Raw genomic sequence first — 14,327 nt, 5'->3', positions numbered from 1 at the left:
CATGTTGATAATGAAAAACAGATTTTAGCTGGTTGCATTACTGTTTTCAAGTTGTCTACAATCAAGCACCCCTTACGGCCTGTACGCACCTGAAACAGGATGCTGTCACCATCCTCCCCTCAGTGCATCCCTCTCCCAGATCACACTTCTGACAGGTGGCAAAACTGGAGTGAACCTGGGTCCATCTGATTCCAAAGTCTATGTCCTCAAGTTCTCTGTCCTCACTGGTGCCCTCGATGGCATCCTCCTGCTCCCCCTCCCTCTTTCTCCTCCAGTGGGGCTCCTCTGGTTCCCTTCTCAATATCCTGGAAACTTTTGCCTATCCTTAGAAGAGTGAGGTGTCTTTTCCTTCAACCAGACAGATTTAAGCCCCTAGAAGCAGGATCTGGAGAAACTGGACTAGTTCCCCTGTGAGCTCTTGAGTTTCTGCACCACCAGCATCTCCAGGGTCATTCCTGCTCACTGTGAAGCCTGGAGATTCTCTTTCTAAAATATCTGCAAAAACAAATGCCCCAATTCCTCTTCTTTATCCTCCCTGCTCTCCTCTCTCCTTTCTCTTCCTGATTTTAACTTTTGTGGTGTATTTATTCATTCAACAGAACTAGGTAGCATACCTGCCATGTGCCCTCACTCTACCAAGTACTGGGGTCACCCAGGAGAACAAAATCCACAATGTTGTCACTACTTAAAGCTTATGCTCCAGCCAGGGCGGACAGATATTATACTGCAATTCTGTGCAAGAGATGACCTCAGATGGTGAGAAGTGCTAAGGAAAAAGGAGCAGGGAGCTTGGATGGAGATCAAAGACCTGGAAGAGTTAAGGGACATGGCTGAGGAGCTTTTGAGAGGAAATATCCTTGCAGTGAAACCAGCAAGTGGGTAAATGTCTAAGGCAGGAGTGTTTCTGCCTGTTTGATGGACAAGCCAGAGCCCACAGTGGTGGGAGCAGAGTGAGCAGTAGGAAGGTCAGGAATGGGAGGCATGCTGGAGAATCTTCCATGGCATTGGCTCTGAGCACAGAAGTGATATGGCCTTACAAGTTTTTGAAGGATCCCCCTGACCATAATGTTGAGAGAAGTCTGAAGGTGCAGTCCAGGAAGCAGGGAGTCTAGCTGGAGGATGAATGGATGGAGCCAGTGAGGAGTGACAGTCTTAGACCCACATGGCAGCAGTGGAGAGGCAAGAGTCCAGATATACTCGCCAATGGATGGAACGAGGGATATGGCAAAAACAGAGGGAACGAGGACCACTCCAAGATTTTTGGTCTGAGCTGCTTCAGGGATACTGAGGATGGCAAAGTAGAAAGTATTTAGTAGGAATGATTTGGGGAACATCTTGGGACACACTAGGATTAAGTTTCCTGTCTAATATCCAAATGGAGCTATCAATTAAAACACATGTGTGGGGAGGTCTGGGGGAGAGCCCTGCCTGGGGAGTAGCTGATACACAGTCTTTAAAGTCATGAGTCTGACTGATGTCACCAAGGTGTATGCAAAGATGAGAAAAGGCACAGGACTGAGTCCAGGGACGCTGTGATGTGTAGAGGTTAGGGACATGAGGAAGAACTGGCTAAGAAGACTAGAAAGAAATTGAGAGAATGTGATGCTTGGAAATGGACACAGAACGTGCATCAAGGATGAACTGAGTATGTCAAATATGGCTGAGTTGAGGGAAAAGAAGACCCAGAACAGCACTGAACACAGCAACACAGAGGCCACTGGGAGCTCGACTTGTTATTTATTTTCCAGCTTTTCCTTCCTCTTAGGTACACAGCTGATACCTGAATCTACAGAAAATAGTGCACATCTGAGCTGTATACTTCCAGTCCAGAGCACATATTCCCTTCTTAGTAGAATCCTAAGCTTCTCAAAGAAGCTCAAGCTTCCAAACACAAGTTCTCCCAGGCACAGGACAACAAGGAGGAACCATGTCACATAAGAGAACAGAAAAGGTAAATCAGCTTCAATGTCCAACATTGTGGACAAGAACAATATCCAGCTGCTTTGAACTTTTCATTTTCTATCCAGATGCTTATTGCTGTGTGTCTCTGTACCCTAACCAAAGATTCATTGATAATAAGTAGCCTGCATAGGCAGGATTATAAATCAGCCCTATGGTCTATTATTGGAAGAGCTCCAAACCTTGTAGTTAACATTACACACAGACCCACACTGCCTGGCACAGGGTGGACAATCAATTCTTAAATGAATGAATCTCCTTTGAGCATCTCAAATCAGAGCTATGTCAACACTGGCCCAAACAAACTTTACTATGGATTTAACTTTTATGTAAACACCCAAACCTGATCATGGAGAAGAGATAAAACACTGCAAAAGGTCTTTTGATTATTCCATCTATCCGCAGAGATGTAAAAAATATATATATATTCTCTTTCAATCGCTTCTTACGTGGAGCTGCACAGACCCTGTCTCTCTCCTCTGTACAACCACTCACCTTTTTAGGGTGACATGTCTGCACAGATGCACCCCTCATGAGCCTCTGGCCATGACTGTTAGCATCCTAACCTTCTGGTGGTTAGCCACACTGGCAGTGGAAAAACCTCTGAATTTATGACCAAAGCAAATTAATGTCCCCATAATGGCAATTGTGGTGGACTTATGGGGAAAAATAGGACCATAATGTTTATGTGTTTATGTGTTTTTAATGTTTATGGGTCTGATGTTACAGTCCTCATCCTGATGAGAATAGGTGTGTCCGAGTTAGCTCATTGTTAAGGAGGTTATAGGCATGAAGAGTTTCTGCTAACTACCCAAGCTCATAAATGCCTTTTTCGTTTTTATGGGGCCCATCCTCAGATCCCCACATACATAAAAGGGGTGAGAGGGATCCACTAGCCTCAAAGGGACTCCCCACTCCAGCTCGCCCCATTCTGCAATCATCCTTGGCTCTCACCCAGGAGGAAGCCACCATGTCTTGTCGCTCCTACAGAGTCAGCTCTGGGTGCAGGATGGGCAGCTTCAGCTCTTGCTCAGCCGTGACCCCCCAGAACCTGAGCCACTTTCAGGCCAGCTCTGTCTCCTGCAAGAGTGGGCCTGGTCTCCGGGGCCTTGGTGCCTTTGGTAGTCGGAGTGTCATCAACTTTGGGTCCCATGCACCCCAGATGGCAGCTGTAGGCCCTCATCGCACCCGCTGTGGAGTTGGCTTTGGTCCTGGCAGTAGGATGGCCTTCGGCTTTGGTGACAGGAGTGGTGTCGGTCTGGGATTTAGGGCCTGCAGTGGTGTTGGTCTGGGCTTTGGAGGCGGCAGTGGGTTTGGCCATGGTTTCAGCGGCCCTGGCTTTGGCTACAGAGTTGGAGGAATTGGAGGACCAGCAGCCCCATCTATCACAGCGGTGACTGTTAACCAGAGCCTGCTGACGCCCCTCAACCTGGAGATTGACCCCAATGCCCAGAGGGTGAAGAAGGATGAGAAGGAGCAAATCAAGACCCTCAACAACAAGTTCGCCTCCTTCATTGACAAGGTAGTTATAATGGCTGAATCTCTGGGTCTGGGATAGTGAGGTTAAAGTCTTGGGAGTTCTGTCTCTTAAAAAGAACTAGTCCAGCTCTGGGGCAGCACCTTTGACCCAGATCCTTTGGGTGTCTACCAAAGCATTGAGGTATGACCTCTGGGAGGTTCTGTCAAGGAACGAGGACAAGCCAGAGAAACTGCTACATGGTGACACAGGCCAAGGCCTGGTCATGTCTTCTGGAGGAAGGAGGGGCGGCTAGCCAAAGCTGAGGGCATCTGGGAAAAAATTAGACCTACTATCTGGTCACTTAGAAATGTCTCCTCAACAGGCTGGAAGTACCAGGACTTCAGTCAGATGTAGAGTGTTGTAAGTTCAAAAGATTTAATCCTTTGAGATTGTGGTTTCCTTAATAAGATATTCAATTTCTGAAGCTGGGTGGCCCCATCTGTGCAGCATTAGGAAAGCGGACAGTGAATTGAGTAATTTTCATGTAAAAAGAAAAAAAAATACATCCTCCTGTGAATGTTTGGCCAAGTTGCCTAGATTGAGGGAAATCTAGGTCCCAACACTGGTAGTCACTGATACAGAGGAACAGTGACATGGAACTTCCAAAAGACTTGACCTCCCAAGGCCATGTCCATGGAGAAGGAAGCTAGGGCTATGTTTGAAAATGGAAACTCTGTGAGCTCCAGTTTCTCCATGTCTAACATAGGGGTAGGGGCTGTGAGTTCTTCTCCAGCTCTACACATCTCAGTGGATGGGATATCTGAGGTGGTAGGTATGGCTTATGATCCCAGAATACACCTCCTAGTACCACACCCACCCCAAATGTACTTTCCTCTGCAAGGTATGGTCTGCCAGGAATAGCTGGCATCTGTTTTCAGCTATAGACAAACCCCAGCTTAAGCAGAATCAGTCTTTCCACCTTCCCCATGAACTGTCTTACATCTTTCTTAGCGGGAAAAAGAGGGGATTGTACTGAAACATGTCTATTTGTAGTCAAGACTGACTGAACGTGAGTAGAGGGTCATGGACATGCCCTTCCAGTGTGACCTGCATTGGAAGAGGAATGAAAGTCAACAAAAGAGACAACACTGTCCACATGTGATGGAGATTCATTGCCAGCCATCTAGAGAACTGGCCAACATGTGGGGACTCTATCAAACACTTCATTTCTTTGTCCCTGTGGATCTAGGTACGGTTCCTAGAGCAACAGAACAAGCTCTTAGAAACCAAGTGGAGCTTCCTCCAAGAGCAGAAATGTGCCAGGAGCAACCTAGAACCTCTCTTTGAGAACTACATCACCAACTTGCGAAGGCAGCTGGAGACACTGGTCAGTGACCAGGCCCGGCTGCAGGCTGAGAGGAACCACTTGCAAGATGTCCTCGAGGGCTTCAAGAAGAAGTGAGTGGAACCCGGATTGCACACACTGATGACAGGCACAGGCTGCTCCCAAAGCAGCAGCCCAGCTCATATGACAGCAACTGGGAGGGTGGGAATTGGTTGGCTACAATACACAGCTTGGGGACAGGATTGAGGATAGTAATATGTGAAGGGGGAGGAAGAGTGCCTCCATGAGTCCTGAGGATAAAGAAGTCTTGGAATTGAGCATGGTTTGTCCCTAATACTGTCAGTGGGAATGAGTGAGATTCCCAGAAAAAGGATTCCCTTGATTCTGAAAACAATGCCCACATTCAGCATTGAGTTAGATCCTACTCTGTCAGTGGTCAAGTGCAATGACCCTAAGTCATTTCTAACAGAGGAGTATAGCAATGGTCCAGAACTCCAGACCCCAAATCCAAGTTGAAAAGGTAAAATGGATTTGGAAGAACTAAGGCCACCAACTCATAGGTCTTAAAGATGGAACAGGGAGCCATGTTACTCAATGAAGCAGAGAGTTCCTCAGAGGCTTGCTGGGGGCTTAGGAGTCACTGGTTCTCAGTTTGCAGTGAGAACTAACCCCTTCATCTTTATCATCCAGGTATGAGGAGGAGGTGGGATTCCGAGCCAATGCTGAGAATGAGTTTGTGACTCTGAAGAAGGTAAAGAAGAGCAACAAACCCAAATTTCTCCTCCGGCAGGGCAAATATTCTCAAGAACCCCCAGAAACATCCCAGGGAGTCCCATGGAATCAGGGACTATGTTTGAAAATGGAAGGGAACCTCTGTGAGCTCCAGTGTCTCCATGTCTCACATGGGGTTGGGGGCTGTGAGTTCTTCTCCAGCTCTACACATCTCAGTGGATGGGATATCTGAGGTGGTGTGTATGACTTACAATCCCAGAATACACCTCCTAGTACCACACCCACCCCAAATGTACTTTCCTCTGCAAGGTATGCTCTGCCAGGAATGGCTGGCATCTATCTTCAGATATAGACATAGATACCCTAACTCAGCCAACGTGGATACCCTAGCTCAGGAAACTGACTTCCTTAAAACCCTGTACACGGAGGTGAGGCCCATCTCTCAGGCATCTGAGGAGATCAGTGCTTTGTGAGTATACAAAGACAGCAGAACCTCAAAGATCACATCAGGTTCCCTTGGAAATTCTGATTTGGCATCAGATTACTTCATTGGGTCACTTGAATCAGAGGTATGAAAAGATGACCTTTTAAGTATTGTGAATTAGCTACATAATCCTTGCTTTCAAATGAACACTGGAGAATTTCCAGCAGCCTCTGGAGGAGTTCTCAGAAGAGCCATAGTCACTTCCACTCAGTGACGTTCCACCCATCCTAAAAGCCTGTAGGAATTGGTCCTGTGGAAACTGACCAGATCTTCCACCCATTCGCAGATCCTGCCAAGTTGGGATGGGTAAGCAGCATACAGGTAATGAGTATCTTATCCTTCTCTCTTCTATGCAGGATGTGGACACAGCTTTCTTGAATAAATCTGATCTAGAAGCCAACGTGGATGCCCTAACTCAGGAAATTGACTTCCTTAAAACCCTGTACATGGAGGTGAGGCTCATCTCTAAGGCATCCAAGGGGATCAGTGCTTGACCTGGACTTCCCGATGGCTTTGCCTAGGCTGGCATATTTTCAAACGTTGGCATCCTACATCCTACCACCCAAGTCTATGTGCTGTGTCATGGATCTGCAAGTGGAGCAGGTCAGGGGAGCAGGCTTCTCAGCAGCCTGGCTCAGGCCTATGAATGGCCACCTTGCATGTGTGATCCAAATCTCCATGAGCCAAGCTAAGGACAGAGGTCTAGGAATGTCACTTCCTTTCTACTGGCCAGATGACTCTGGAAAACTGATTTGCCAGGAGATGTAAGAAAACATGTTTCTGATCCAGTAGACAAACTAACTCGTTATCTTTTGCTTCATATGTGATCTGTTTCATCTGGAGCCGACCCAGGCAGGGCTGAGTTTTCAGCTCTGAGCAAAGATACCCTGAGTGAACACTCCCAGGAGCCCTCGCCTTGCCAGCCAGCTCCAGCCTCCTAGTTCTGAGACTTGGGAGGCCATGGTTTAAAATATTGGAAGCTCTCAATGGACTGTGACCAGCAAAGCCACTTTCTGGATGAGCCAAAGAAAAGTTGAATCCCTAGCATGGCTCCCACTCCCCCCACCAAGTCCACGGACACTGCAATTTTACTATTTAAAACCTAAGCAAGGGAGAGGGTTGAAGGGCTATCTCCCAACAGATAGCAAAGGTTCTAGTGTGACACTGAAATGGTTCTCGGACACGTCTTTTCCCTTGCCCTCAGTGTGGAGGATCTTGATGTGTCCTAAACCAAATAGCAATGTTTTTCTGCCCCTGATCCCAGTCACATCCTGGGGACTCTATGGCAGGGTCTGAGCCACAGATGAGACTCTGAGCCCTTCTTCCTTGCTGTTCCTCCAACACAGGAAATCCAGTTGCTGCAGTCGCACATCTCAGAGACATCAGTCATCGTGAAGATGGACAATAGCAGAGACCTGAACCTTGACGGGATCATCGCTGAAGTCAAGGCTCAGTATGAGGAGGTGGCCAGGCGCAGCCGTGCTGATGCTGAGGCCTGGTACCAGACCAAGGTGGGCAAAAAGAGGTGTGGCTAGCCCTGGGGGGAGGGTGCTCCTTACAATGGAGTAGAGCCAGGGAAGTTCTGAAGCTCCCAACTTGGTGGGGGCTGTGGTCTTTACCTGACCTTTGAAACTTCAAAACACTGCCTTCTCATCCCAGTATGAGCAGATGCGAGTGACAGCTGGCCAACACTGTGACAACCTACGCCACACCCGGGACGAGATCAATGAACTGACCCGGCTGATCCACAGGTTGAAGGCAGAGATTGAGCATGCCAAGGCTCAGGTGGGCACAAAAAACGAGAGAAAGCCACAGAGCGGGAGAGGTAGGGTCCCTAGCTTTAGGGAGCCCCAAATCCAATGAAGTCAGGGTCATGCCAAGACCAAGAAACAGAGGAATGGAGGCTTTGTGCAGGAAAGACTTCCTGGAGAAGGAAATAGGGAAGAAGGGAGAATCTCCCATGTAGGAGGAATGAACAGAGGCGGACCCAGAGAGGGAGGGGAGGTCGAAAGAACAGGTGGATTCTCTGGACCCCATGGGCAGCAAAAATCAGGAAGGGTGAAGTCAATGTGGATGGAAAGGGAGGGAAAGTATGCTCTATCCTCTGGTGACAGCAAACTACAGGATCACCATCCCTAGGAAAACAGCCACCAGAGGCTCCATCCCTGGCTTGGCCCCAGCTACATCCCTATCAGCCGTGGGCAGTGTTTCTAACCCACCCCACCCGCCCCCCGACCCCTGGGCCCCTGCCAAAGCCCAACTGCAAACTGCCCTCCCTGCAGCGAGTCAAGCTGGAGGAAGCAGTGGTTGAGGCAGAGCAGCAGGGCCAGGCGGCCCTCAATGACGCCAAATGCAAGCTGGCGGACCTGGAGGGCGCCCTGCAGCAGGCCAAGCAGGACATGGCACGACAGCTGCGGGAGTACCAGGAGCTCATGAACGCCAAGCTGGGCCTGGACATCGAGATCGCCACCTACAGGAGGCTGCTAGAGGGCGAGGAAGTCCGGTGAGTGTTCTGGGAGGGGAGGTCAGACATAGGCATTTGGGAAGGTTAAGCAAGTAAGGGGAGGGGCCAGGGGAAGAATTGCTAAAATAAGCTGCTCCCCGAGGTGACAATACATTTTCCGCAAACATTAGTTGGTTGTCCTTGTCCAGAGATTAGAAGGTAGCTCTAGATCTGTGCTCTCAAATGTGAAGTCTGTAAAGCTACACAGTGTCTCATAAGTTTTGCTTGGTTGGCCGGTTTATTAAAAATAATAACAATACATTTCCTTAAATATTTTAATTCAGTAGTTTGGGGATAAGCCAGGAATGGTGGCACATGCCTGTAATTCCAGTGGCTCAAGAGGCTGAGGTAGGAAGATGAGGCAAGAAGATCTTAGCAACTTAGTGAGGACTTAAGCAACTCAGCAAGACCTTGTCTCTAAATAAAATATTTAAAAGGCTGGGGATGTGGCTCAGCGGTTAAGCACCCCTGGGTTCAATCCTCAGTGCCAAAAAAAATAATAATTTGGGGGTAGGCTCTAGGAACATGTGGTTTTTCAAAGCTCCCCAATTGCATGTACAGCTGAGACTGAGAGCCAAGTATCCCCTGCCTGTGAACTAAATTGTTCCTTTCTCTCCAGCATCTGTGAAGGCGTTGGCCCAGTTAACATATGTAAGTAGCTTACACCTTTTCCTCTTCACATTTCTCTCTCCTTCAAATTTCTTTTAAACTCAGGCTCATGCAGGGTACAGGGCCCTCCCAAGAAGCTCCTTGGTTATGACCAAGACAGTTAGGAAAGCAGGGGCCACCTGCCCCTTGGAATGGGACATGTCCTCAGCTGAGGTCCAAGATCTCTTGGAGTCTGCCTTCCCCAGAGCAAAGCATTGACAAGGGTGTGCAGAATCATCAAGGTAGGAGAAAGTTCCAGAAGAGACTCAGCCCTTTTGCTTTGAATGACCTTGTCCTTCAAGGGAACCATCTCAGAGAAAGAAGGAATGGAAAGGCCTGTGCCAGGGAGGTCTGTCATTCCCCGATGGCAGGGACGGGACAAGCTGAGTAGAAGTTCCCCCTCCTGTCAAATAGTACTGGTTGTACCCAAAGTACGCAGGACACTGAGCAGAGCACTATGGTGTAGCTCCAGGCCAGCTCCTGCTCTCTAGAATTTCAATCTTCTTGCAAAGGTGAGTCCTAGTTACTGCCACCCTCAACCTGGAAAGACCTCCGGGAGGAGGAGCAGGCGTTGGCATACCAGATGTGATTTGCTGGAAGTCACAAGACTAGGCAGAATCCAGATCCAGATTTCTGACTCGATACACAAATGTACACAGATGCGTGGTGGGACTGAGTGCTAATCTGGGTGGGTCAGATGGTCAGAGCTACCCCTTCCAGGAGGAGAGTGCCCCTGGAGGCAGAGGAAGGGGCAGCAAGCAATGGCCCTTCAGCAGGAGGTTAAGCTCCAGGGGAGATCAGATGGTAGCAAAGACCCTGGTGAGAGGAGGGGGCAGAAAAGAGTATGTAGTGACCGGCTGGGGCTAGTCTATGCAGAGGTTAGGGTTCAAGTCCTGGGGCATGGAAGTGTGTCCAGAGCTGACAAAGGACCCATGTTGACAGGGTTTCTTATGGGGGAGTAAGTGGAAAACGTGGGGGTGCACCAGGGACCCAGTATAACGGCAGAGAGAAGGTCACAGCTTCCCAGAGGCTCCAGGGCCTGGGTCATCCAGCCCACCCCACCCACTCTGCCCCCACCCTCACTCCCACCAACCTGGGCCACATATGAATGACAGTCAGCAGATGGACAGATGCAAACATCCAGGGGAATTTCCAGAATTCTCCCCTCTTGACCTGGCTGTTGGCTTTTAGTGCAGTCACAGTCTTTGGGCCACCCAGACAAGAGAAGGAAAAGAGGACCCTGACTCCTGGAGTCAGCCTCTCTGATGGTTTCTTCTCCGCAGCTGTGAGCAGCACCCGGGGTGGCGTGGTGTGTGGGCCTGAGCACCTGGTTGCTGGCTCCACCCTGTCCCGCAGCGGAGTCACCTTCTCTGGCAGCAGCAGCATCCGCACCACAGGAGGGGTCCTGACTTCCTGCAGCTCCAGCCTGGGTGGGGCACGGGGCAGCCACGGGGACCTGCTGAGCACAGGCACCAAGGGGGGCTCAGTGCTTGTGGGTGAGGCCTGCGCCCCCAGCGTCCCGTGCCCGCTGCCCACTGAGGGTAGCTTCAGCAGCTGCAGTGGTGGCCGCAGTACCCGCAGCTCCAGCGTCCGCTTCTCGTCCACCACCACCTCTCGCAGGACCAAGTACTAAGCCGACCCCCAGGCCCCAGCCACTGTCCAGAGGAGAACCAACTCAACGTCCCCTGCTTGTGCCCCTGAGAGGTCTCTAGCCACCCCTCCTGCCCAGTCACCAACAGCAAGCTGTCCCCAGGGGCAGCTGTGCCTTGTCAGACACCTCCTAAAGGATTTTGCCACAGTGTAGATACTCTGTCCACAGCCTCAGCCCAACTGGCTTCTCTCTGATTCCCAATTTCCTTCCTTGGGATCACTCCTCATGGTCCATTTCCCAGGGAAATGCAGATAGAGCCCAATTCCAGACACAGTGTACCTGGGAAGAAAAGGACCGTTCAAGCCAAAAGCAGGTGTTTGGGTTCCAGGGCCACCTGCAGCTTTGGTGGAGCTGGAGCACACTGTGGACTGCACAGTGCAGGTGTCCACAACTCTTGCTTCCTGCTTCTTGCCTTCCCTGCCCGGGGACATTTCTCTCCTTCTCTTCCTGGCCCAGAAATACCCACAGTTTTTGGTGGCCCAGGGACCCCACAGTGGTTCTTCCAGTGGCTTATGTCCTAGTGTTCCTCTTCCTGGGGTATTGGTGAGGTGGTGGCTGCGGGTGGAGAGGTGATCTCTGTAGCACTCCACACCACTTTGGTGGTGTGAGGCCCAGCCCTGGCCACAGGAGGGTTATGTCTATGAGCTCCAGAGAAACGTGGGGGTGGGGGTGCCGTCTGTTTGTGCTGCTCTTTGTGTTTCTGGGTTTTCAATAAACTTGCCGAGCTCACTCTAACAGGACTCTGGCCTCTCCTTCTGGATTACACTGGGGATGGGGAGACTGCTTCCTAGAGCCCCCCAGTCCATCCTCCTAAGGACTTGCCAAGGACTGGTATCCTGAGCCCAGGGGAAGCACTGGGAAAAGAAAGCTCAGAACCTTCCAGGGAGGGGCTCAGCTCTGCAAGACAAAGAAGACATGGAGCAAAGACTCTCAGAACAAGTGACAAACAGCCCACTTCTCCCCAAGCTCACCTCACCCTTCAGAGGTGCCCTCCTCCTGACCAAAGTGAACCCTTCCACCTGGTTCCCAGGTCCTACCCAGTGCCAGGTCCTCTGGGATCACTGCAGGGACCTCGGGGTCTTTCCATCTCTGCTCTTGTTTCCACCCAACTCATTCATCTCCAAGCTGCTGGAGAGATCTTTCTCACATGGAAGACCAGTCATGGTTCTCCCCTGCTTATAGTCCTCAATGGCTCCCCCTTGCTCTCCAGAAGTAGCCCAGGCTTCTTCACATGGTTTTCAAGGCCTTCGTGATCTGCCCACACACTTCCTACTGCCATCTCCTCCATGCACCTCACTTGCGGCCTGTCATCTTTCACTCACATTCAACAAGTTGATAAATGCCTACTACATAAGAGTTGGGAATGAGATTCGATTCTTGTCCCCGAAGAGTTTCCAATCCATCTGGTAGAACAGATGCACAAGTAATTAAGTCTCAATTTGATAGATTCTTTGTTAAGAGTAGAGTTGGCACAGGGTAGAGGCTTAATGCAGACTTGGGGCATCGTGAAAAGCTTCCTAAAGAATGTGATGTCCTATCAGAGAAGCAAAGGATGATGCCTTAGCCACACAAAGAAGAAAGAAGTGCTCCAAACAGAGGCCACAGTGTGTGCAAAAACCAAGAGGTGATAGAGAGCATGACAAACTTGAGACTTGCCCGGAGTTGAGTCTGGCTACATTATAGAGGCCAAGACACGGCATTCCTATTTCAAGCGGAAATAGGAATCAGCCAATGTGGGTCATGACCAGGAACCTGGATGTGCTCCATTAGGACACATCTGTCATAGTAGGAATTATTTGCTGATCAGCCTCCCCCGAGATAGCTCTTCTTAGAGATCAGGAAGAACATATTTTATCTTTATATATTCAGCCTTACCCAGACCCTGGTCAACAACCCAAGGACATACAGAGTGCCCTGCTCACAGCCTCAGGCCTGCCTGACCCTGGCCTCACCAGCCACCCCCCGCCATTTCCAGAGGCTCCTGACTTCCAGCTCCTCTCCCCTATGCAAAGTTGCACACACCTCCAAGACAGCAATACCAAGGCTTCCTCATGTGGCCTTGGTGCCTCTGAGCCAGACCTACATCCACCCTGTGCCAGGGCTCAATTTATGGCCTCAGTTCTAAGGTCACCTTTGCCTGCCTACACTGTGAAAATGATCTGGTCCCTTTAAACATTTTCGTTTTGAAGAGAGGGGTTAAAGATAACTCCAAGCTTTGTCGGCTGGTGTTTCAAGTAAGAGATTCCCTTCCACGTGCCTCCTTGCAGGTCCCTGTTTGGGTTCTCCAGAGCCAAGTTCCCACCCCACAGAGGGCTTCTACAGTGCCATGCTCCTGCAGCACACAGCAGCAGCCAGCTGCACCAGATGCCAATAGCTGCCCTTGATACCCTCTTGGGCAGTTTCAAAGCCAAGCGCCTCCAGAAAGCTCCCTCTTTGTGAAAAGCCTTCCCCACACCCAAGAAGGTGGATTTCCAGCTCTGAATATTTCCAGCAAGCTCCACTGGAGTGGCTTCCCAGTGACTTCTCTGGCATCCAGTAACACTCTGCTCTTTCCAGGGAGGTCTGGATCCCAGCCTATTCCCTTGGGCCCTCCAACATGGCCCGAGGGGTAGGAACTGTTTCTCACATTGTTGCTTCTCTATTTTCTGGAGTTCTCTTTACTTCTCACTGGCCAGTGCCTCATAACGCCGACATCCCATATTATTGGTATTAAACACTCCCCATTCCAGTTACCGCGGGGTGCTGTCTCCTGATTGGGCCCTGGCTGACGGATGCATGCCATTGGAATGGCATTGATTCCAACTCTCGAGCTAGATGACAAGGCAATGTTGGGAGTCCCAGGCTCTAATCATCAGGTTCCTTCTCATCTTTCTGCCCTACCCCGTGGGTGACATCAGCTTTAAGTGCTGTGGATAAGCCAGTGACTCCTGAATTTGTCCCTCCAGCCTAGACCTCCCATTAGCTACAAGCTGGTATATGCAACTCACCCACTGACATCTCCCCCTGTGTGTCTAACGGGCTTCTCAAACTAATCATGTCCCCAAACAAGCTCCTCTTCCTGCTTCCCTCTCCAGCTCCTTCCACATTAATGGCAACTCCATTAATCAGCTGCTTAAGTAAAAAATCCTTGGAGTTATCTTTAACCCCTCTTTCCTCTCATGTTCCCATGTTTAATCCATCCACCAATATCATCAGCTAAGCTTTTAAATAATAGCCAGAATCCAACTGCCTCTCATCACTCCTACAGCGACCACTGAGGCCCAAGTTAGAAGCTACTGCAATAGTCTAGGCAAGAGTCAGTGGACTGCATCCAGCTTTTGAAGAGCCTAAAGTCTGAGCTGTCAGGGAAGCAGATACCTCCTTGGCCTTTCCTGCTCCTGCCACCACATGGCCTCTGCTAGTCTAGCCATGGGGCTTTGCTGCCCTCTGCTGGCCGCCACCTTCCACCGTGACAGGGCACAGGGAATTTTCAAAGGCTAACAGTGTGACAAGGTGAGCTTAGTGTTTCAACTTTTTTTTCCCCCCCAACCAAAATTGCACGTAGGA

At 50.0% G+C, this 14,327-nt stretch overlaps 1 protein-coding gene across 1 annotated transcript; it reads left to right on the top strand.

Moving 5' to 3' along the window:
• The first annotated feature begins 2,914 nt into the window (after positions 1–2,914).
• On the top strand, positions 2,915–10,833 carry KRT84 (keratin 84). Its single transcript, XM_081309101.1, has 9 exons — positions 2,915–3,481; positions 4,668–4,876; positions 5,454–5,514; positions 6,336–6,431; positions 7,326–7,490; positions 7,639–7,764; positions 8,262–8,482; positions 9,102–9,133; positions 10,414–10,833. The coding sequence occupies exons 1-9, from the start codon at positions 2,930–2,932 to the stop codon at positions 10,761–10,763; spliced, it is 1,812 nt and encodes a 603-aa protein (XP_081165227.1). The 5' UTR covers positions 2,915–2,929; the 3' UTR covers positions 10,764–10,833.
• Positions 10,834–14,327: the final 3,494 nt, after the last annotated feature.

The sequence above is a fragment of the Spermophilus citellus genome (assembly GCF_964194105.1).
Source record: "Spermophilus citellus genome assembly, chromosome: 10".
Classification (NCBI taxonomy): Eukaryota; Metazoa; Chordata; class Mammalia; order Rodentia; family Sciuridae; genus Spermophilus; species Spermophilus citellus.
The sequence above is the reverse complement of the archived record's forward strand: the minus strand, read 5'-3'. Positions and strand labels throughout refer to the sequence as shown.

What these genes read in the sequence shown, in the direction of transcription:
- KRT84 (XM_081309101.1), top strand. Translation starts at nt 2,930, where the DNA reads ATGTCTTGTCGCTCCTACAGAGTCAGCTCTGGGTGCAGGATGGGCAGC. An exon ending in CTCGAGGGCTTCAAGAAGAA is followed by an intron (nt 4,877 to 5,453) that starts GTGAGTGGAACC and finishes TTTATCATCCAG; the next exon opens with GTATGAGGAGGAGGTGGGAT. An exon ending in AGTTTGTGACTCTGAAGAAG is followed by an intron (nt 5,515 to 6,335) that starts GTAAAGAAGAGC and finishes TCTTCTATGCAG; the next exon opens with GATGTGGACACAGCTTTCTT.